Source organism: Bactrocera dorsalis, chromosome 5 (assembly GCF_023373825.1).
Source record: "Bactrocera dorsalis isolate Fly_Bdor chromosome 5, ASM2337382v1, whole genome shotgun sequence".
NCBI classification, from domain to species: Eukaryota; Metazoa; Arthropoda; class Insecta; order Diptera; family Tephritidae; genus Bactrocera; species Bactrocera dorsalis.
Window position 1 is genome coordinate 23334234 of NC_064307.1, and position 24804 is coordinate 23359037.

Genomic DNA, 24804 nt, shown 5'->3' on the forward strand with positions numbered 1-24804 from the left:
TCGAGGCTAGCTAAAAAACAGACATAGTGCATATTGGATCTTAGTCGCCTCTTATGGCAGGCTTACCTTACCGCGGGCAAATTCTGGGGGATTGATATTGCTCAGTAAGAACTGTGACGATTGCAACTTTGCTAACAGCTCAGTAGCTTTCCTGTATTCTACTCCAGGCGAGACGGATCTCGCACTCGCACAGTAACCGGTCATCGTCCAACGCCTGATAAGCTCACGCGAGGTTCGTAGGTTCAGCGCTAGAATTCCGTCTACATTGATAGTACTTAAAATAAATTTAGTTAGGATAATTCATACAATCTGTGGTAGTAGTTTGCTAGCAGTAACTAATAGCAGCAAAGTTACTTTTATAAGCGGCAAATTCAAACAAATATACGTGGAAGAGGAAATAAAATAGGAAATTTATGTCGTCATGGTCTAAATACTAGAATAAGCAATTTAATCTCCCACTTCCCTTATATACATATTTCTTTTGAAATATAATATATATTTATGTCTTGAGCATACGCACCACTTATATATTTTATGTGTATGTACATATGTATGTATACATTTTCATATACATATGTCTCAACTAAGTCACCTTTTGACCTGCCGTACAATCCATAACTGTAAGTGCCGGCATTAAAGTGCCCGCCACCAACACATTTCCTGATGTCATTTGTCATGATCAACCAAAGTCGTTTCCTGTTCAATTGTTTGCCATTTCACGCGACCATCACTTCACCGCTGGGCACAGCAAAGTTAAGTCTGTCACTGAAATGCTCAAGAAACTGTTTCCGATATGCAGACGCAGACGGGAACGTTAAATGATGAAGTATTAATTAGGCATGAAAAATGGTTGCCTTATGTAATTGCTTACCAATGCATAAAAATACTTAAATACTTATACGCACATATATATGTATATATATGTACATATATACATAAGTATATACTATACATTTAAAAAATGTGAAATTAAATTATAAATGATGATATTCTCAAATCAGCGTCTAACAGGAGTGTTTGTTGCCACACTTTCTGTTTTGATTTATGACTATTTAATAAGGTTCGGTTATTCGTATAATCTGTTGTCATTGCTGGTAATTATACGGAAAGCTGCGCCTGCGCACTGCTGCAATTTACTTGAAAGTCATCATGGCAGCAAAGAAAACAATGCAGGGTATTAAATGTGAAGAGCTTCAGGTTATTTGCCTGGCAGCTAAAAAATTTTGTATGCAGGAGTTCGCTTATGACTTTCGCAAAATTATTTTTAATAAGACCCTTTAATCACTAATTTTGCAATGAAACATAATTGTAGCACTAAGTTAAACGAGTTTTCACTCTCAAAAACTCCACAGCGCTTCCCGTTGCTCTTTCCGAAAAAACTCCAAGTGCACCACACCTCAATAATCGAAGAAAACTGTCAACATAACTTTAATTTTTGACCTACTTTGGCTTCGGTTCACCTGTGCCACGATATTCGGCCGATCGATTATCTGTTTCCAGGTCGTAAAAAACGTTTCGTGACATCCTGGTAGTCGCAAAGCATTGTTTCACAGACGTTTACGAGACACTGGTTTTGGAAAAAATTTAGTGATTTTGGAACTAGTCGTGCTTTCACTTCTCTTTGGCCCAAATGAGCTTGCAAACTGATTTTCACTGATCCTTCGAATATTCCAACTATGCCAGTAAGATCTCTAATTGTTTATCGTCGATCCTCAAGCACCAATTCCTTGATAGCCGTTTTGGACATGGTTCTCTTTGAATAATTTGTACCAATCAAATCAATTATCACCGGAGGCATTTTCCAATATTCTGATTGTTCCGGCACCAGAAATTTGATTCCGCACACAAAATTCAATAGAACTTCTTTGTTGAGTAAATTCACTAATTTTTTTGATGTGACATTTGGCGCAGATGTCATTGACAATCATACCAAATTTATATTAAATGTCTTACAATTTTGTGCCCACAGTGGTATGTACATATATCATATTCTTGTCTTACTGCACTTAGATTTGATCAGTTGTAGCCCCGTCCTTTTTATACCAAAAACTCTTAAAAATTGATTAAAAGTCTCCTATTTAGATAAAGCCTCTTTGAGTTTATTTAATCTATCACAACTCTATCGAGGTGACTTATTTCGCTTCCAGCAAGTTTTGCAAAAACTGATCTGAGATCTGGAAACTGCAAAGTCGGAAAACTAACTATAGGAGCACCCTTACTCATACAGGAGTGGGAACGAGTTGCATTTCCTTGGTCATCTGGGGACCTCGGGTGAGCTTAATAGTCGTTGGTCGGTGGCCGACTCTTTGACGGCTGCGAGTTCTTTCTGACATATAGTGGAACGCAAGAGAACAGAAACTTACATTAGTCGTCTAAACAAATTTGTGAGCGTTTTGTCTTTATAATAAATTTTATATCAGTTTTAGGTACCGCAACGGACCGGAGCTCTAAGCTATACAAGTAAGTACCTTGTTAAATCACCATCTAATCAAATCTAAATTCAAAATTATAAAAGTATTGCCTCGATAAATCTTCATTTGATTGAATTCACTACCCAACATTGGCACTCAGACATCAGTTAATCTAAGAACTGACTAGATGATCGCTTTATAAACTTTAAAAAACATCTTCTCAGATTGTCTTAAAAACCCTAGATTTCTTTCAAAGTGATAACCTCGTAATGCGCATTTAATGTTGTTCTTGTTTGTGCAAATGATATACCCAATGCAAAGTTCCAAACCTTAACCCTTTTCCAGCACTAAAAACTGCCGCCACAAAAAAATTTAATCTCATTTAATCGCAAATTTATGAAGATATTTGAAATTTATTTGTTGATTTCCACTTAAACTGCCTGCGGCCTGCTTTTGGCGCACACCCATCTATTTTTACTGCCTTTTCACTCACACATTTTTATTGGATTTCGCATCTCGCTAACACATATGCCCTTCTCGCAAACAAATATGATCGTCTGGAAAACATACATAGGTATATAATAAAACCGTTGACGGGATCTTTTTTCAGTTTGTCAGAAAAAAGCTGCGCTGTGCTGATACTTCAACTACCTACACGCAAATAAATTAAATGGTCGGAAAAAAGGTGAATAAGAAACAACAAGAACCGAAGAATTGCGCGCATGCTCAATTAGTTAAATGTCACTACGTTGAAGCCGTTGAACTGACAGAACATAATACAATCGCGAATGAATGTGCCGATATGTTGATGCCTGCATACATAAACATACATATGAATGTATATGTAAATATGTATGTATTTTTTTTATGTGTGTGTAGGTTGACTTTCATTAAAAGTGGGTTTTATGGCAAACTTCGTTGTTTGTGTTTAGAGGTTTGATGGCTTTTATTGCGATTCGGCTTGTTTGCATATCAGCGAGCTCCGCTGTATGCATGTACATATGTATGTGTGTACTTACTCGGTTGACGTGTTTGGTGCGGCACTAAAATATTGAAAATATGCAGTTTGTGGTTATTCATTGTTGTTTTTGTTGTTGGAGTTTGTGTTGTTGTGGTTCAGTAACTCCTATTTCTAGCACACGCCTAACCTAATTTCCACTGACTATAAAAAATTACAACTCTTTGCCTGTATGTATGTACATACGTACAGTGCATATGTTTGTATTTGTGGATATGTGCGTAGAGCTATAAGGAATGTTTTCTGAAACAAAATTGCCGATCGTAGATTTTTACTGTTTTCAGGTAAGAAACATGCCTCGAGCCAAAATAAAAACTGCACGCGCTAGCTACATACATACTTATGTATATTTATAGGTGTAGAATTCCGCAGAATTTTCGTACATCGTCCGTCTTTGTGGCGTACGTGTTTTTTGACCAATTTCACACGTTTTACACCAAAAAATTCCAATCGGTTGTTAGGACGGTGCAGTAACTTCCAACTTAAGCTTAATTTCGTGATTATCACAGAATCACGTTTCACTATTTGTTTCGGTCCATTTAGCGCAGCAAGACGTTAATACTTATTTGAGCCATATTCAATCTTAAAATTTCATTTTCGTGTATTTCTAGTGAAACAATTTATTTTTAGGTAGCATTTAGGTTATTTAGGCCAAAATTTTTCTTCTTCCTTAGAAAACGCAAGGCTGAAATTTAATTATAAAACTTCAATAACTTTCGTTAGCTGGTAGATTTGCATTCAAAAAGTATTGAAATGTCTCAGAAGCAATATATAATGGGTGTTCCAAGTATGTGTACTTCTTTCAATAACCCTTTTCTGAAAGATAACGATCACGCGTGAGTCGTGTCAAGCTGTCATGTAATTCTTGTTTAGTATTCTTTGACTCATGGAAAGACTTACTACGCCTGAACAACATTCACAAATCGTTCAACTTTATTACAAAAATTCACGTTCTGTGAAGCGTTTTGCGCGCTTCGAAAGAACTTATGGTAAACATAATCGGCCTACCGAGCGAACTATTCGCAACACCATCAACTATATTTATTTAGACCCAGCATTCAAGTAAGGAAGCAGTTCGACCTTTCCAAGCGATATCACTTCGCTCTATAGGCACTTGGAAAATTCCAAAAGGATCCTCCGTTTTCGATAAAAATTGTGTTCACCGATGAGGTCTATTTCGGTATGTAAATCGAAGAGCAACCTGAAGAGAGTCAAGAACTGTCATTTCATCCAGAGAAAACAACGGTTTGGTGTGGTTTGTGGGCTGGAGGAATCATTGGTCCTGTGAGAACGTAACCGTAAAAGCCTTGTACCAAAACATCACGTCGCCAGTTACCAGTTGAAATGATCGAAAGAGTCATCAAAAATTGGACTCAACGGATGGACCATCAAAGTACGTGGATGTATTTTGTTGTTTTGAAGGGTGTATCTGTCATATAGATACGATAATCTGGATATTATATCTTCATACAATTTAGAAGCGGACCTAAGCATCAAACTGACGGTGAAGAAAAGAAAGAATTTCAAGAACCACACATACGAGTATCAGTATCGAGTTTTACTAAGTCGTATGGTTTTCACTGAGACAATATGCGTTATTCTGGCACAGAGCCCCTCGGCTGTAATTTATTCAAGCCAGTGCCGATCATTATCTGAAAAATAAAGCTAAATGCTTGATCAATGCATTCAAATATTGTTTGATTGTTATTTCTTTTTAAAACCTCATGCCTTAAAGCAACCTATACTATAACCGTCCTGAAATCAACAAATGCACAAGCATTAGGGAGTAGTATCTGCGGGTAATTTAAACTTCGCTTGAAAAAATTTAACTCATTGAGGTGTGATCTTCACAAAGTTATTTCTAAAAATTTGTTTTTAAAGTATTTTTGGTTGTTGTCTCTGACACACACCAGCTTAAACATATGTTTTAAGAAAGGGTTTATTTTTTCACTTGCAGCTGGTTTCATTTACAACTTTATAGGTGTATTTACATGCTGCATATACATATGTATGTATGCTGTATGAGTATAGTGTAAGCATATGTTTTTATAATCGCTTTTAATTGAAATATTTACGCGAAACCAGCTGTACATTCACTTTAGAATTAAAAATCAAAATCTTTTTTTCTGAAAAAAAATTTTGTGGTATTGACTAATTTTTAACCCTAAAAAATTCAACCACGAACCTCTCCTTGCTCTTCGCCACCACAGATCACTCGTAAATTATTTTTCCTTTAATGTTTGTTATTTTATCTTTGGTTTCCAATAATTACTTTTTTTTTAATTTATTTAATTTATCTAACTAGATATAAAAATCTGATAAAGTTTTATCCGACTTGCCTATTCGAAGTGTTGTCGTTTTCAGTATGGAATAATTACGATAGTTCTCTAAGGAGAGCTTTTATTTTTCAACATTGTTCAGAGTTCACCGCTGTTAATAATGATAGCCGACCCCGTCGAAACAGCAACGGCAACTTAGCTGAACCTTACCACGCCAACGGGAACTGGGTAACGTTTACAACAACAACAGCACGATAGCATAGAAATTGAAGGAAATTGTATCAAAAATCATCATGTCAGCAACAGAAATATAGCAGAGGTCTCAACAGTCCTTAGAGATTCATTCAACATACTTCAGATGATTTGTCTCAATTTATGTAAAGAAAAGACATCGAGTGGATGTATCAGGTATATAATAAGTATGCCAACCAAATTCTAGCAGACAATTTGTTTACATTAATCGGTTCACTGTGGGCTTTTGCTGTTTCCAAAACTGGAAAAGCTGTTCCCTAGATAGCCTATATTAAATGTCTGGAAAGGAAGTTCGGAAAGAACCTAAAAAACCTGAAAGCAGCATTAGTTATAACCTGAACAGGGTATATTAAGTTTGCCACGAAGTTTGTAGCATCCAGAACGAAATATCGGCGACCCTTTAAAAAATATATAATATAGTATGTAAATGATTAGCGTAACGAGTTGAGGTAATTTAGACAAGTTCGTCTGTATGTCTGTATATATGAGATCCTAGTCCCTCAGTTTTCGAGATATCCATCTGAAATTTTGCACACGTTCTTTCCTCTCCAGGAAGCTGCGTATTTGAGAGAACTGACGATATCGGAACACTATAGCATATAGCTGCCATACAAACTGAATGATTGGAATCAAACGTTTGTATGGGAAACTTCCTCATTTGACGATATATCTTCACGAAATTTGGTATAAGTTATTGTTCATAGAAATAATGTAATATCGGGAGAAATTGTTCAGATCGGCTCACTATAGCATATAGCTGCCATAGCAACCGAACGATCGGAATGAAGTTCTTGTATGGAAAACTTTTTTATTTAAGGCGATATGTTCACGAAATTTAACAATTTAAATCTGCTAAGAAATTTTTGAGATCATATCACTATAGCAAATAGCTATAAAAATGCAGCCGAAGTTAACATTTTTTGCTGTTTTATCAGTCCATTTAAAATTTTTAGAAATTGTTGATAATTTGAGATATGAGCTTGATCGGTTTCCGAAAAATAAATTTCAAATATTTTCCAATATATCAGCACAGCCACTGAGTATTATTTTTTTCTTATACTTGAAATATTTCAAAGTTCACTATGCACTTGTTAGCACTTAAATCATTCAAGAGCTAAAATCTTACACACAATATCAAAGTTTTAATATTTTTCAACAAAATAACGGGTTTTTGAACCTTGAGCTTGTTTTCTACAACAACAACATACCTGCAATAATATAGGTTCGTACAGCATACGAATGTTTTTCTATATTTTTGTTTAATTAAAAAAATTATAAAAACACGCACGTTCACTTAGCGATACTTTATTTATTTTCATTCACCATAATTATCTTATTACATAATAATTAACTCTATTTTTTATGATTTTTTTTAATTAACAAATTATGTAATTTAGAATGCTTAATGGGCAGAAATTACGCATAATTTTGCATATGCAAATCGCAGAGCGTTAATTAAGTCACAAACAGCGAAAAATCATAACGCGGCTTGAATTGATAAAATAGTGGAAGCAATCGCAACAAAAAACAATAAAATAAGGCACCGAATTTGCCTACGCACACACACACACGCACACAACTTCAAATGATTCTCGCTTTTATTTGCTGGCATTTGGCAATGCTTCGTTAACCAGTTGTAAGATTAAAAATAATTTTAATTTTTTTTATTTTTACTATTTTTTTTTTTGTTTTACCTTTCGTTTATTGATTTTTATATGCTTTGTATTTTTGTTATTTATTTTTTTATTTTAATTGATTTTTAAACTTTTTTTTGATATTCTTGTTTGACACTCGTAACAAGTTTTCGGCGCACACTTCAGCCTCTTTTAATTCTTTGCTAAATATTTTTTGTTTTTATTGCTTTTTTTGAGCAACAGCAAACACTTGAAATTTTTTTCTGAAATCACACACACACGCGCGTGTCCAACGAAGAGCAGCAGAGCACGTCAAAGCCGCAGCGAGTCTCAAACACGACTGAGCGATCGCCGCCAGTTGGCCATGCGCCAAGCCATGTTTGACAGCCCAACAGCGCCAACATAGCACATATACATATGTATGTGTTGCTGTGTGTGCATGCTCCAATGGTTCGAAGTTGCATGCAACCAAAACACCGCTGCACTTCGTCGAACATTTGTTGCTGGTAGCCGCTTTGGTCGCTTAAAAGTTGCTCGCTGAGGCTTTGTCATCGAAAATTTTTGCTGTTGCATTGTCTGTTACTTGTTGCTTTTACTTGCATACATACATACATACATACATGTGGAGCATAAAAGTGTGCGCTTTTGTTGTTGGCATTGCAGGCAACATTCCAGAGCTAGCAAACAATGCACGTGCTTTATTTGCAATACATATTCACCTTTATGGTGTGTCCACATATGGCTAAGCTATGCGCTGACATAGGCATTATGGTGACGACAGCGTTGCTATAATCACGTCGCTACACACACTTATGCACAAACATGCTTTGATTTTTTACATTTCCACTGAAATTACACTCGAGCTATTTGTTTTGAGCAGCTTTTTTCACAGATTTCTGCCTTCTCGCAGCGTGTGTCGCCTTCGCATATGCAATACGGGTTTCAGTACGCGCTTGTAGCTACATATATTATGTGTGTATGTGCATATACATATACAAATGTAAATATATTTATGAAGGTTTACTAGCGTGTTTTGTTATTGCTTTCAGCTATACTTACAGTAATTTGGCGCACTTTTCGCATACCATAGCCGCGTCTAGTTGAGCCCGCGCCAACAAATACAAACATTCGTTATAAATAAATACATAAATATGTACCCAGATCCATGCATACATATATACCTAGCTTCATACATACGTACATATACCTTCATACGCCTACTCACTCACCTCATATGCGCATGCGCCACCAACCTACTGTGCCTCTCGCTCGCTTGGAGCATGCCATGGCCAATTTTATTATTCAAATCTCAATTGTCGCAAAGCGCACCGTCGATTTTGATATACTGGCTCAGTAATTGTAGTGACATTATTTGCTTAATAATTACGTAGAATGCGTGTTATCCATAATTTTTTGCACATTCGTGTATTTGCCTTTCTTTTAAGACCGGTTTTTAAATATTTTTTATTTAATTTTACGATCAAGTATCAATTAGCGCCATCAGTGAGTAATGTATATATTGGAGGCTTAAGAAGTAGAGTAATAAAACTACAAAGATAGCAAAACTGAAAATATTTTTTATTACACCCCTATTATCGGGTCTCTAACTCACCTAGCCTTTAAAATTCCGTAAGTGAAGTTTTCCAACATACATAGATATACAGTAAAATTCCGCAAAAACGGACACTCACTGTCGCAGAGAAGCTGTCCACATATAGGGGAGTGGCAAAAACAAGCATTTAAAAGGTATCCTTGGAGTAGAAAGCTGCAACTATATTTCTATTGAACCAACAAATCCGAATAAATCTGTCTGTGATCAGTTTTGAAAACAACACAATTTTTTAAACCCGTTTTCAATCTCAAAATTTCGATTACTTTCACGTCTAACATAAATTGCCATTCAATACGATTTTTCGTACAGACCGCTCATTGCGATATGAGCAAAGCCAACAGGTTCAACTAGATCTACCAGAAATCTTTACTAACGGAGCCTCTTTAGACTTTTCTTTTTGAATAATAAGTGTAAGAAGCCAGAGAGAGTCAAATCTGCAAACTGTGTGACTTTTTACTTTTTTGCAAGCTTTTTTTTAAGGATTCTAAGTCCAATAAGCTGTATGAAAGAAGGCGAGGTAAACATCTCAGCATTTCCTTCTTAAATGTCCTGCATTTTCGAGATCAAGGCTTAAAGACTTGGGAGCTCACATTTTCAAATACTCCACCGTATTGCTGGGAATATAAATTAAAGACCTGAGCAAATTTTTATTAACTACAAAGTGCTTTAGTGCGATCTCTAGATCAGCCATCAAACTTAATCTAATCGTAAGTCCGATACGATATTAAGTCATATCGTCATATGGGTTATAGGTCCGAGTCTCCGACAGCTTGAGCCAGTTCATTCAAGCATATTGGCTTTCTCTGATAAACATCTTCTATACACCTTAAAGTCATAAAACAAATATCTTAAGCATTCATCTAATAATAGTGAACCCAAGGGCATTTAATATTTATGTATCCCATGATAGTATAAAAATTAATTGCAGCACCTGCGGTGAAACCTTACTACTGTAAGTGTGAACGAACCACACCCACTTTCTATAAAACAAACAACAAGTGAAACGAATAGCCCAAAAACAGTGAGAACAAACAAATCCAAAGATACCGGTCCGACTTTTCAATAAACAAAACCGAAAAGCCTACTTTTCACGACTCTTATGTTAAACATAAAAGCAAAAAAAAGCTTAAATAATAAAAAAAAGCCAAACAAACAAAACCAGAATTGATTTCACTGCGCGACGCTGCCTGCCATGCCACAATACAATCGCGATTAGCCGCCTAACCAAGCCGCAGACGCGCAACAGCTCGCGCCAAGCAAGCCTGAGACCAGACAAATTCTTGCGTGCACTTGTTGCTGCCAACGGCTTTGGCTCTCATTCAATAGCGCGGCGATTCATCTGCGCTTAGCGAACGGGCGGCCGGGCAAGTGGATGCCCTTGGTGTGACCCAAATCAGCGGCATTGTTTTGTTCCTTTTCGTTTTTGTATGTATGTGTGTGTGCTTTATGTTTCGATTTCTTCAAAAGCCGTTCCACAGCCACTCTTTCTTCGTTTTATTTATTTTTTTATGCAAAACGCTTAATCTTCCGAAACGCTTTTCTTTTTCATTTGCCAACGGATTTTCACTTGGATTTGTGTTTTTTAGTTTATTTATAAATTTATGTGTTCTTCTGTAAAAAAAATCGTTTGATGGCGCACTGCCGCTTTTATTGAGATGGCAATAAAATTGAGTAGCCGGCTTACAAAGCTCTTGCGTGAGCTTAAATTGGAAATACCCGTTAGAATGATTATGAAAATTAGCATAATTATTGAATTGACTGCGACGGTTAATTGAAAGAATTCTTTCTGTAATCAATATTTACACCTTCCCTATGCTTTATATGTATACATATGTATGTATGTTAATAATAAGGTTATTTGAGGTTAAAATTGGTAATTAATTTTTGTATCAATTATTAGATATATGCATGTAAAGGGTTATCCATTTCGAGGTTCCCTACTTTTATAAAGAAAAAACGCAGAAACTTCAAAATTAATGGGAAACGTTTATTATGATTCGAAGGAACATTCTTTGACAATAATTTTTTGAAGATTATCTCTTTCAAATGTTGTCCGCGGCTACGTCTCAGCTGGTTCATCCGTTGAGTCCAATTTTCGAAGACTCGTACATTATCTCCTTCGAATCTTTCTATCGGTTTATTTAATTAATGTCTTCTTCAGTTTGAAAAGCTTAATTCTCTTTAAACTTTCAACATTTCCATAACTAATACGCTTGTCGTTAGGCATTCATTGTAAAAACCTAGAACCATAAACTTGTGTATACATAATGATTAGCAAGACGAGCTGTATTTATCTGTCTTTTGCTCCACTATAGGCTGGTCATTTGATGGAACCGCCGATATCGGATCACTACAGCAGATAGCTTCCATACATGTTGACCGGTCCAAATCAAGTCTATGTATGGAAAACTTTTTTATTTGCTAAGACATCTTCCTGAACATCAGTTTTTAATTCTACTGGTTTTCTACACTTTCTGCCAACAAAGTACAAATATAATTTTAAATTTCGAAGATAGGGCGTAAAAGATTGAATATAGCGTTTGCTGTATGGCACGTAGCGCCCTCCTGCTAGAACCAAATGTTGTCCAAGCCTCCCTCTTCAATTTGCTTGAAGAATCCTCTTCATTTTCGAAGAAAAATGGGCCGATGATTCCACCAGACCAAAATCCGCACCATACAGTGATTCGTGCTGGGTGCATTGGCTTCTCGACGATTACGTGCGGGTTTTCTGTGCCCCAAATGCGACAATTCTGCTTGTTAACGTCACCTTCGAGGTGGAAATGAGCCTCGTCCAAAAATAAGATTTTTCGGTAAAATTGACCATCCTCAGACAAACGATCTTCTGCCCAATCTGCGAACTGTAGAATAGTGAATAGCGACCCATTTCGTAAAGTTTAGACTTTTTACTGAATACTGTCACTTTTCGAATGGTATTTGACGTTTTCAATGTCGAAATATAAATAATTCAAATTTAAAACACCCACCCGTTAGCTTACAAACCTTCTGCTCCTGAAGTTACTTCGCTGGCGTTGTTGGTTAACACCTGAACTAAGCCCTTTCTTACTTGTCCTTGTGTTTTTCTGCATTAGTATTTTGCGTAAAATCATTAATTTTCTTACCGGGATAAATAGTCCCAAGTTTGTATGGTGGTGTAATATCTCTATAATCCCTAGACTATCAAAATGTCTCTAAACTGTAGTGTCCCCTTGGTTTTTAAAGAGATCATGTAATGCTTTACATGGAAATTTCCCCCGCTTGAGACAAAATTTAAATCACTGGAAATATTTTTATCTTCACAAAGATTTAAGCTAAGATTGTTATCTTCTCAAATGAAAGACGAAAAACCGTGCATACTACTAATGAGCAAAAATTAGTAAAACTTTCTTCATGATTTTAAAATTCTCAATTCGACGGACTTGTGCCACAGTTTTTTTATTCAATCCAGTTGTTAAAGTCAATTTCCGGAATAGACTTCAAAGCGCATAGCGTTTCACGTTTAATGACTTCAATTGACTTAAACAGTTAACACCCAAGTAGTGCCAGACCTCGCCACACCTCGTTAATCGAAGAAAACTGTCAACATACCTTGATGTTTTATTGATCGTCTGTTTCCGGGTCGTAAGCATAGATCCAAGACTTATTGCCAGTAATAATAATTTTAGAACCATTTTCACTTTCCTTAGCCCAAATGATTTTTCAAAATTGTTTTCACTGATCCTTCCGGTATTCCAACGATGCCAATAAGATAAGATCTCTTAGTGTTAATCTTCGATTCTCAAGCACCAATTCCTGTACTCTATTAACGCGTTGATCATCAGGTGTTGTTGTTGGCCGTCCTGGAAGTGGTCAACGCGTTCTCGACCCTTTTTCAAAAATGTTTACCAATCAAAGACACTTGCTCGCGGCAAGCTATTGTGGTCGAAGACCTTTTTCAACATTCTAAATGTTTCGTTTACCAACCTAAAAAGTCTTACTATTTTTTGCCCACAGAAGTACATTACTTTATATCATATTTAAGCGGTCCACACCAAGATGGTTATCAATGTTCTTTTGGTGACTTTCGGACTTAATATTAGAATTAATTAGACTAGTACGTTAAGTACTTTACAATCCATAGTATTTTTGATTCTCTCAGCTCTTTTGCATAAGTATCTCTGTCTAGAAGTGATTGATGACTGTTTATTTTAAAATATTTTCGATTTACAGAACATTTTCTTAAAATCTATATTTGTTGTATAAACAAAAATATATAATACTTATATAAATACTACGGCTACAATATAAATAACACATATGTATTTATGTATTATGTACATGCACCTAAACTTTCTACAATATGTCTCGAATTTACACACAGTATGTATACTTATAATACTTTTGAATGTTTTCCCTCTTCAATTTCATTCATTCATTTTAGAATTCACACTTTATGCTTTCCGCTCTCACGTGATACAAAAGTATGTGCTCTCGCATTTTAAATAGCGGCTTTTCAAACATTATCAACTTCTTCTGCTCATTTCTCCTAAAAAACCTTACCGATCTTTATTACAAATTCTCTGTTTTGCTCAACATTTATTCGCGTCTTCCTCATTACAAGCATTTTTATTGCATTTCCTTACATTTTTTCCTTGTAAACGTTTATATGTATATACTAAATATAACGGTTTACCACCCACCGTCGCCGCCGCGTGCACGAACCACCCTAATCTGCACCCACCTAGCTGAAAATAGCTTTCTGACCGAGTAGACGCAACGAATTAGTATTTGAAATGAGTACATGCTAAGCAAATGAGAGCCAAAACTGAGCGTAAGTGAGAGAATGCGTACTCTTGTTATGTTCGTGTGAGGTGTTTGCGGAGATTCGTGGGCTGTTGTAGGCGATCGTGTTGATATTCGTGTCACGAACGTGTTGAACAAGGGAGAAAATTTGAAAAATTACTTTCAAAAATTGTTCGTCGCATTTGAAAATTTTCATACACTTCGACTCGGAAGCTTATCCCGGACAGCAGATACTACAATTACGAATTATGTACGCGTTGTCCGCTCGACGGGATTATTTAACGTTGAAAATGGACTGCGCCGTTAGTCCAGTGTATAATATGCTTTAAGAATTATTTTTTTAAATTAACCACAAAAAATACCGTTAAAAACTCTAGTGCAAGTGCAAGTGTTGCGAAATCATTACAAAAGTTGAAGTGCGTGAAAATTGGTGTTTCTGAAAAGCAGAAAATCAAATTCCAATCGATGTGGCTCAACTAGCCGTTCTCTAACGTTTCGGTGTTGGTGTCGGTGGCATAGTTGTTGGTGTTGCAAAATTGACGCTGATGCGTTGGCAATTTCCGTGAATTCGTCGTCATCGTCAAATCGTTGCGAAAATAAATCAGTATATCCACGCAAGATATAACGGCATTTAGTGTTACGAGGCGTGTTGCTGGCGTGGAAATCCACGAAATTGTCAAGTAAAGTCGGAAAAGTCAAAAAATGGGCAATCAACAGGGAAAATTACAAAATCAAAATCAAAGCGGAAGACCAAAAAAAGTCGTAACTTGGAAATCAGCAGGTGAGTGAACGTTTAATTAACAATAAGTGAATATTTTAATATTTTCAAAAAAATATTTCGATGTAGAAAATAGCCTAGCACAGAGTCCACATAACATAGCAAAAGAAATTTGTGCACAGCAGTCGGTTTGTCTTGGGTCAAACGGTGGGAGCGCTAGAATTGAGGTTATTTTTAGAAATTTCATTCTCAAGTGGTTGGCTGGCTGGTTGCTTGCTGCCTGTCAGCCTGCTTTCTTTCGGCTAATTCCTTTATTCGTCGGCCTGTAACGCATGTATGTTTGATTGTGTTGACATCGTTGTTGGGTGTTTATGAATGCGCTTTATTGCTTTGTGGCGCTCTTCCACAGCCGACATATTGTGTATAAAGCGTACAAACACAAAAAGGTGCCACAGAATATTTTTCGAAAATAAAGGAATTCTATTGTTTGAAGGCGCTTAAGAGTGTGATAATACAAAGTAAGCAACCGATGCTTGACACGAGTGGACACGAGTTTCAAAAGTAACGAGACAGTGTCGGATGTGCAACAAGTTGCACGCGCATTTCGCAAAAGTAACGGCAATGAGTGCAATGGGTTCATTTAAGTGCTGCAAATTGTTTCGATGTATGTTTGTATCAACATATTGCTGAGATTTCAAGGAAAAATATTTTTGATCATTAAGAATTGCATATTGGATGAGGAGGACTTATACCTTTTTATAGTCTATTAACTTAATGGGGAATGTTGGCATTTATTTTTTGAATATTATTTTTTTCAAATGCTACGTCTCAGATGGTACATCCGTTGAGTCCAATTTTCGATGAATCGTTCGAGCATTTCGACTGGTAACTGGCGAACGACAAGCATGATGTTTTGCTCCAAGGCCTGAATCGAAGCGGGATTATCCGTATAGACTTTAGACTTTACATATCCCCACAGGAAAAAGGATAACGGTGTTATATCAGACTATCTTGATGGCCAATCGGACGGTCCCAAATTATCTGCTCACCAAAGTATTCGCCCAATAAATCCATTGATTGATGTGATGTGTGGGAAGGGATGCCGTCTTGTTGAAAGCAAATGTCGCCGAGATCACGAGCTTCAATTTCAGACATCAAATATTTGGATAGCATGGCGAGGTAATGAGCGCCATTGACAGTTACGTTCTCACCGGCATCATTTTTGAAGAAACCACATCAAACAGTTTTTTTTTTCTAGTTGAAATACCGGCTCTTCAGTCTCTTCAGTTTGCTATTTGTCCCAAACGCGACAATTTTGCTTGTTTACACACCTATTGAGCGTGAAATGGGCCTCATCGCTGAACAAATTTTGGCTCGAAAACTTCGGATCTTTTGGGAACTTTTCAAGAGGCCAGTTCTTCAGCTTCAGTTTTTGCACAAGCTGTAGTTTATATGCTTTCAATTTAAGATATCAACGTATAATGCGCCATGGCCGATTATATTGACCATAAGTTGATCGAAGCTCACGAAGCACATTCTTTAGAAAACGTGAAGCATGTCAACTCTCGACTATTGAAAAAAGTACTTTTACTTGGATCACTCGTTATTATTGAAAGCATTCCTCATCTGAATCTATAACATTTTCCCATCTTTCTGGCAATTTGTGGATTCCAAACATGAATCAATCCAATTATTATACCCTGTTCTAGTGAGAACCGTATTTAAGTGAGGATGTTCTGCATCCGGAGCAAATAGTAATCAGAAGGGAAAAGAATCTGGGTTATAAGGCGGGTTAGGCCACTGTTTTCCGAATAGTATTTAAGCGGTTTGGCAACATGACGCCGAGCGTTGTCATGATGGAAATTATTGTCTCGTGCCTAGGCGAAAATTTTAGACGCTGTTTTGACAGTCGTTCCCTAGAATTTTGGTGAGTGTCAATGGTTTCTCTTGGATTTAGAAGTTCATAATACAGCAAGCCCTTTTGACTGCACCAAATGCCGTGTAGTACCGTGGCGACATAAATATTCGGCTATGCTGTTGATTTGGCTCTTTGGTTAGGTTTCTCATATGATTTTTCACCACCAGTCACAATTCGATGCAAACGAATTCTTTTTCTAGCGCTCAAGGTGCATTTCTGACATGCAAAATCGTCTTTCAATGTCTCTTGGCTTCAATTCATATTATACCAAATTCCCTTTCTTTTTTAGACATCCAGCTGCTTTTAAAAATTTCGAAATGGCTACTTGATAATCCAAATATTCTTCGGGTAATACTTCCAGGTCCTCATCTTCAACCTTTCTTTTTCATCTTAAGTTAAGAGAAGGGCGTACACACTAAAATTTTCCACGACTGGAAAAGTTGTAAAAGAGCGCTGTGCCTTCCCATTTATATGAAGAAGTTGCTAAAGCACTTACCATAAATGCAAAAGGTCCTATCAAAGCCGATTAGGTACACAAAAAATTCCTCATACGTAAGTGCTGTTAATAGGACTGAAATTGATCCTAATTTTGGTGACCTATACCCCAACGGTGGCAGTGCGATCTGATTTGTCTATAATTTTATCACAGTTACCACATAGATCCACCATTGAAGTAAATTATATTCAGTTGTACTTCCTTCAAAGCGTTTAACCTAATTATAGCCATTTTTATAAACACTGGAGTTTCTTCACATCTGCCAGATAGAAGTATCAACGTAATCACAAGAAACATCACCTTTAGTTTGCTTCAAATGATATATACCTTTCTTTATTCACCTAGCAAATTTTCATAAGCGAGACATTTTCTGGAGGTTATATACGTTTTTATCTCTCCTCATTTATCAACTTATTTTCCAACAATTAAAGACTTCACTTTCTAGTTCGAAAGCACTCAGATCTTCGTACTTAAATCTGTGCTAGTTGTACATCCTTCCCTGACACCATAAAACATTATATTATATAAACTAATACAACACTTTATTCCAGAACGACCCTCTCCACCTGGACGTCCCGTGCTAATACCACTTTCCGAACAGCAACCGGATGTCGTCAACTTGCGCTGGGAGCGTCCGAAACTGGATGGCGGTTCTCCTATTACAGGCTACGTTGTCGAACATCGTCGTATGGGTTCACCACATTGGGTACGCGCCACACCTGTAGCAGTGCCACAGTGCGAGGTATCCATTAGCGGTTTGGAGCCTGGTTGGCGTTACCAATTTCGCGTATTTGCCGAGAACATTGTGGGTCGCTCAGATCCCAGTGATTTGTCAGATGCACTTACTGTCACACTTCAGCGCACCGCCATCTGTGTACCGAGTTTTATTGAGGAACTGCAGGATCGCCAGGCCGTCGAAGACGAACGCATTGAATTTCGTGTGCGTGTAGTTGGACAACCAGCACCCGAAATCAATTGGTTCAAAGACGGTTACGAGATATTTAGTAGTCGACGAACGAAAATTTTAAACGACAACGACGTCAGTGTCTTGATTATTCACCAGGTGGCGCTCACCGATGAGGGTGAAATCAAGTGCACGGCGACAAATCGAGCAGGCCACGTGGCCACTAAGTCCCAACTAATGGTGCAAGCACCACCGAAAATACGCCTACCACGCACCTATGAAGATGGTTTAATCGTTGAGTCGGGTGAGGTATTGCGTTTGAAGGTTGGTGTGGCTGGGCAACCACCACCGGCTGTTACATGGCTGCATGAAGGCGAGGTAGTACCTAATAGTGGACGCTTTGAAATTTCAAACACCGACCGTAATTCATTGCTTAAAATCGACAGTATACAGCGCGATGATCGTGGTGAGTACAGTGTGCGCGCATGGAATCGGCTGGGTGAAGACGTGACCTCATTTCTGGTCACAGTTACCGCCCGCCCGAATCCGCCGGGCAAAGTACAACTCAACATGTCGTTTGGCAAGTCGGCGACACTGTCGTGGACATCGCCACTCGACGATGGTGGGTGTAAAATCGGCTATTATATTGTCGAATATTTTCGTGTTGGTTGGAACGTTTGGCTTAAAGCGGCCACCACCAGGTCCCTCAGCACCACATTACATGACTTAATCGAAGGTTCGGAGTATAAATTTCGCGTGAAAGCGGAAAATCCGTATGGCGTTAGCGATCCCAGTGAGGAATCCGAAGTACTTTTCATACCTGACCCGAAACGTGGCATTACGAAACCAAAGTCTGACTCTAAATTAACGGAAGAGAAAAACAAGCCAGCACCGCCACGTCGAAAAGCATTATCTCCGCCGCGTCCACATGCAGATGCGGCGACGGAAATATCACCTGGTGCTTTACGTAAACCAAAACCGCAATTGATCGATACAGAAGACCTACATCGAGAAATGTCCTATGGTGCTGCCGATAAAGCGCTAAAGCTGGACATACGTCGTAGTCCGTCGAACCCTAGCACACAACAAAAATCTGCGCCAAGCTCACCAAGCCCTAAAGCTTTGACAATGAGCACAAAACCGTCACTAACGCCGTCTCCAACATCGCCAACTGGAAAATCACCACAACGCTCTCCGCTGACTGAGAAGAAATCTATGCCACAATTCTTGCAACAATTACTACCGTCTAAGGATAAGTCACCATCACCATCGACTCAAAAGATGAGGCCAACATTAGCAACCCCAGAACCAGAACTTACGCCCGAAAAATCTTCCACCCCGGAAATATCTCGTTCCTCATTAAATCGCAGGCATAGCCTAAGTCCACTACGCAAGAGTCCCACTCCACCAGAAGTGATTAACAAGACACCGGCTTTGCAGCGTAGTGCCGAACCCGTACAATTGGGCGTGAATCAGCAAGTACGACGGCTTTCAGGTCACAGTCTCAGTCCGGCGAAAAATGCACCAACCTTAGCTGTAGCCATAGCGACAGGAGCGCTTGGCACAGTGAGCATGCAAGCCCAGAAGTCACCCGAAGTAAAAAAGAGAGAGCGTAAGCAGGTAACCGAGCGAAAGGAACAGACGGAAATAAGTGAAAATAGAAAGCGCATAGACCAAAAATATCAGGACGTTCAAAAGGATCAACACGAGGATTTCATAAAAGCAGAGAGAAGTGAACGTAGTGAGCGTTTCGATTCGCGAAAGGCACAACTAGAAGCGCTTGAAAGCGAACAACAATTGAAACGGAAGGAACAAAAAGAGAGGCTTGAACAAACACAGAGAGACAAGCATGCCGAGTGGATTGAATGGGTCGAAAAGGCGAACGGCAACAATGCGGCACTGCAGCATAAAAGTCAAAATAATAACAACAACAATCATAAAAAGCAAAACGTTTCAACACTCACGAACCCAACCATACAGATAAGCGCACCGCCACCAACAAAAGAGCCCATCTCACCATCACCGCCCAACAGTCCGCTTTCTCTAGCGGAGAAACATGATGATGTACATACCAGCAATGAATTTATGTTAGTCGTCTTCGATAAACATAGTAAAGTTAAGGATAAAAATAGTGAGTACTCAAGTATTGTATTATGTAACTGTCTAAAATTCCCTTTCCTTTTCATGAGTAACAGAGCAAGACTCCTTTGAATTGGATCTAGAAGATGCACTACAACCACCACCGATTTCAATCTCTTCACCCGATCTCGCATCACTCGAATTTACGAATCTGCACACCTTCCCGCTTCGGCGTTCGGTTAGCTCAACGGAGCTTTTGTACGAACGAGCTATGGCACGCTTCTACGAAGCCGTCGAGTTGGAGGAAGCTGAAAAGGCGCGCAAGTTGAAAAGTAAACAGGATAGAGAAAAGCAGCGAGATACTGAGAAGGGCTGGGAAAAGGATATGGAGATACCAATTGCTGGCGGAGGCTTGCAACCACCATTCGTGCGCAAGCGTCTTGGCTCTATGACTGAGGCAGAGCGGCTTTCTTTCGAACGTCGCAGTGAGTTACGTCGCCAATCCGAGAGTTTTGTACAAGATCTTAAGACAGCCGTTGCACGATGGGGTTCACGTGAAAATTTAACTGGCACAAAACAGCTTTCACGCACGACGGGCATGTTACTAAACAAAGACGAAAGTCGTGACGAGGATGAGCGAGAAGAAGAAGAAGATTACGATGCTGAGGACTATGACGATTTGTTAGAAGGCGACACTGCTAGCGGCTATCAAGCTAGAGCCGAGCCGACAAAACAAGCAAGTTTCGAAATTGAATCTGATTACACTGAGAGCACTGCAAGCTCAGAAGACGATTCAATTGAAAAATTCAAAATGGAATTGAGGGCACGCACGAAAACACCTAGTCCACCGCGTGCTAGTCCACCTAGGGACCATATGGAAACTTATCATCCTCGTAATATGTCGGCCGGCGTGTTTACGCCATATCGTGCGGCTTTACCGGATAATGCGGCAGTCGTGCTTACGCGACCAGCGCCGCTCACTGATCCGGACTTTATTCCGAAGCCGATTTTGAAGCGACCGTCCAATGAGAACGTGCAGCCGTTAGCCGAGGCGGAACCACCTAACAATAACAATAATAGTAACAATAATAATGTAAGGAAGCATAGTTTGGAGAACATAGAAACGATTAGCGACAACAATAAAAATCAAGCCGCCAGGAAGAATAGTTTGGAGAGCATAGAACGCATTAGCGACAACAATAAAAATCAAACCGCCAACAACACTGCCAACCAGGAGAAGTCTGGTTTTGCCGAAAGTTTCATGTCATTCTTCAAGCGTGATACGCGTACGAACACCGAGAAAGGTAACGAGGAAAATGCCAGTACCAGCGGTCTTACAGGTAAACCGATACCTTTAAGTCCCACTGTTGTCGCCGCAGAATTGGAAGCCCAGCGCAAGGCTAAAGAAGAGGAGAATGCGAAGCGACAGGAGACCGAACGTGTCATGCGTGAAGAAGCTTACGCCGTTGTAGATCACTACAGCGATATTGTAAGTCAGGTTAGTACCACACGCAAGTATCACACACCAATCTATCTCGACAAGAATGAACTGAAGAAGGCGGGCGATAATAGAGATTATGACGAAGAAATGCGCATGCGTCGCTCCCAATCACCAGATGTTGGTCTTATACCACCAATTAGTAATAAACCGCGTCTCTCAATATCCGAGCGCGGCCAATTGGTACACGTACGTGAAACCGGCAGTGGCATGGCATACACCGAACAACCTAAGGAAACAGTGCCAGACACACCAACGCCGAGTGAGAGTAGCTCACAAGCGTTCACCATGCCAGCAGTGAAAGAAAGCAAACCACTAGCGGTGAAAGAAAGCAAACCACCAACCACTAGCAACAAAATAAACCCCCAACCTATAGCACCTACAACCTCAACAATAATGTCAGAACTGCTGGCGAACGATGATAGCACCACCGCAGAGGTAATCAGCGAAACAACCTACGAGCGTCCAGATTCACGCGGACGCACACGCATCGTCAAGGTGAAGCGTATCATTAAGAAGCGCGTGCCATCGCGTTCTAGAGACGCTTCACTTAACCGACCACCATCCAGCGCTGCATCGCAACAAGACATAGATTTTGATATTCCCGTCGAAGCGCAAGCGCCGGTCAGGAGACGTGTGCTCTCACGTACGCGCACCTCTACCGGCCAATCAAAGTCTCCGGGACCCTATGGCAGACGTCCATTACCAACAACGGCCACCAGTACTGGTATACTGCCGCCACCACCCGAAGTGCTACTCTCCATGGTCGCTAAGGAGAAGTCGGAGTTGGAAACGAAGAGCGTCGAGCAGCTGGAGGAGGAGGCGCATGAAAAAGTCCGTTCAGCGCTCAGTTATTCCACCGATTTGGTTCTCTTTATGGTGGCATGCTATGTTTATCTCTTCAAAGATGCTTGGCTAGTTTTGCCCATATTATCTTTGATGATCTACAGACAATTAGGAGATTTCATTAACGATTGCATACCAAAATGGATGAAACGAAAAAAGAATTGATAAAGAGCAAGTATAGAAGCATTGAAAATCGTGTGGCTCAACAAAGACAAAACATCACTGGACATACTACAGAGAATATGAGAAATTTCATAACAGAACACATAACGAATGCATGGCAATTGTTGTTGGAGAGCAGAAACGCTTTCACGCGAAGAGCAGCAGAAAGCAGACGAAGTGTTTGCCCGGTCCTTAGCGATTTTTTTCGAATTGTTGGGGGTAAGAAAAAGTGAATTAAGAAAATTATTTAATATAATTATTAAAAATATAACGGAAAATAGAAAGCGAAGAATATTATAATTTTAAATAATAATAATTATTAAAAAATAAAATACGATTATTTAAAAATTAAAAAAAAAATCAAAATTAAATATAACTTGAATAAAAATTAATAATATATTTTACATTGCTTAACGTTTTTAAAATTTCAAAAATTATTATTTTTTAATTAAAAAAAAAAAATATTTTTTTTTAATTTTGTATTTTTTTTTAATTTTGTATTTTTTTTAATTTTTCAAACACTTTACACAACATGTCTCCTGAACTCGAGAAATTATCGCCAAGGACCGGGCCAGTCTTCCTAATTTCTGCTAAAAAATAACAACTTTACAACAAAAAGTGCTAAAGTTCGCAATAAACACATTGCTCTACACATACTTGCATATACACCTACACACGCACACATGCATACTACATTTACGAACACTCAAAAAAACTATATACTTTAATATCTAAGTTTATACTATAATATTAATAATGTATCTGTATGTACAGAAGATAAGCAAAGAAGAACGGTATCGACTTTTAATAGATTGGGGTATAAAAGTGCATGACGAAATAAATCAACTAAATAATTGAAAGTAAAAATCTTATGTACATTACCTAGTGCATACATTTAATTATATATAATATTCATAAAAATGATCATTAATGTTACTTTTCTTTGTTAAATGCATTGTAGTATCACAAAAGAGAATTACTCAATAAAATTTATAAGAGGAACATAAGAAACAAATATCTTCAATTTATGCAATTTAATACTTTAACGATTAAGACAATCGCGCTGCCGATTATGTAAAAATCCACTTCGAGGTTCTCTAATTTTTAGAAGAAAAAACCCAAAAGTTTCAAATTTAATGTAGAATGTTTATTTTCTTTCGAAAGAACATTCTTTGGCATTTATATTGTGAAGGTTATCCCTTCCAAAGTTGGGTACGTGTCTATTGGTTCATCCGTGGAGTCAATTTTCGATGACTCGTTCGAGCATTCGACTGGTAACTGGCAAAGACACGCGTGATGCTTTGCCCCAGGGCCTGGATCGAAACGGGATTGTCCGCATATACTTTAAATTCTCCACATCTTCAAAAAGCAAAAAGTCTAAGGGTGTGATATCACACGTTATTGGTGGCCAATCGACCGACCCAAAACGTGAAATTTTCTGTGCACCGAAATGTTCACTCAATAAACCCATTGATTGATGGGATGTGTAGGAAGTGGCGCTGTCTTGTTGAAACTAAATGTCGCCCAGATCATGAGCTTCAATTTCAGGTATAACATATTCGGTTATCATGTCGCTATAATGGTCACCATTGACGGCTACGTTCTCACCGACATGATTTTTGAAGAAATATAAACCGATGATTTCACCACAAACCACACCAAAATGTTGTTTTTCTGTATGAAATGGCAGCTCTTGAATCTCTTCAGGTTGTTCTTCGTCCCGAATGTATCAATTTAGCTTGCATTGAGCCAGAAATGGGCATCATAGCTGAACAAAATTTGGTTCGAAAATATCGTATCTTACCGTATCGCTTCAGAAAGTCGGCTCCAGTTCTTGCATAAGCTGCATTTTGTACGCTTTCAATTTAAGATTCGGACGCAAAATTCGTTCTATACGTCTGTCCGAGTTCAACTACCATCCTCCTCAGACTTTTAGGGAACACCTGATGAACGGGTAGACATCTGGAACTCTTCTCATTATTCTGATCTAAGTATTTGATATAATATACTCGTAAAAATTCTCGATTAGCTTTAGATGTTACAAAGGACCAGTTAGTTAGCATTCTATTTGCCATCCTAATCCACTCAATAACATTTTCTCTCAAAACTTAAACTCAAGACCGTTTTACGAACACGGATTTCGTGCGCAAACGTAAAGATATAATCAACCATTAAGCCTCCAAATCAATATCCCCACA

General features: G+C 38.4%; 2 protein-coding genes and 1 long non-coding RNA gene across 13 annotated transcripts in view; 2 read left to right on the forward strand and 1 right to left on the reverse strand.

Annotated features, from left to right (window-relative positions):
* Positions 1-7922, reverse strand: part of LOC105226995 (titin) — a 358359-nt gene extending 350437 nt beyond the window's left edge. For 2 of the 11 annotated variants that reach the window (XM_049458990.1, XM_049458989.1), the window contains exon 1: positions 7655-7914. The gene's annotated coding sequence lies outside the window, so the exon portion shown is untranslated. Of the gene's footprint in view, positions 1-7654 lie in introns of all 11 variants that reach the window. The other 9 variants (XM_049458998.1, XM_049458995.1, XM_049458996.1 and 6 more) reach the window with 7 other exon arrangements.
* LOC125778975 (uncharacterized) overlaps positions 1-24804 on the forward strand; it is a 107190-nt gene that overhangs the window by 71022 nt on the left and 11364 nt on the right. The gene's annotated exons all lie outside the window — the stretch shown is intronic.
* LOC105227000 (muscle M-line assembly protein unc-89) lies at positions 14169-23630 on the forward strand. The gene is made up of 3 exons (XM_011206146.4): positions 14169-14766; positions 17669-20152; positions 20217-23630. The coding sequence occupies exons 1-3, from the start codon at positions 14688-14690 to the stop codon at positions 22607-22609; spliced, it is 4956 nt and encodes a 1651-aa protein (XP_011204448.3). The 5' UTR covers positions 14169-14687; the 3' UTR covers positions 22610-23630.

Bases quoted from the DNA above. Each gene is read 5' to 3' on its own strand.
- LOC105227000 (XM_011206146.4), top strand. From the start codon at position 14,688: ATGGGCAATCAACAGGGAAAATTACAAAATCAAAATCAAAGCGGAAGA. The intron at 14,767-17,668 runs GTGAGTGAACGT...ACTTTATTCCAG, and splicing joins CGTAACTTGGAAATCAGCAG to AACGACCCTCTCCACCTGGA. The intron at 20,153-20,216 runs GTGAGTACTCAA...CATGAGTAACAG, and splicing joins TAAAGTTAAGGATAAAAATA to AGCAAGACTCCTTTGAATTG.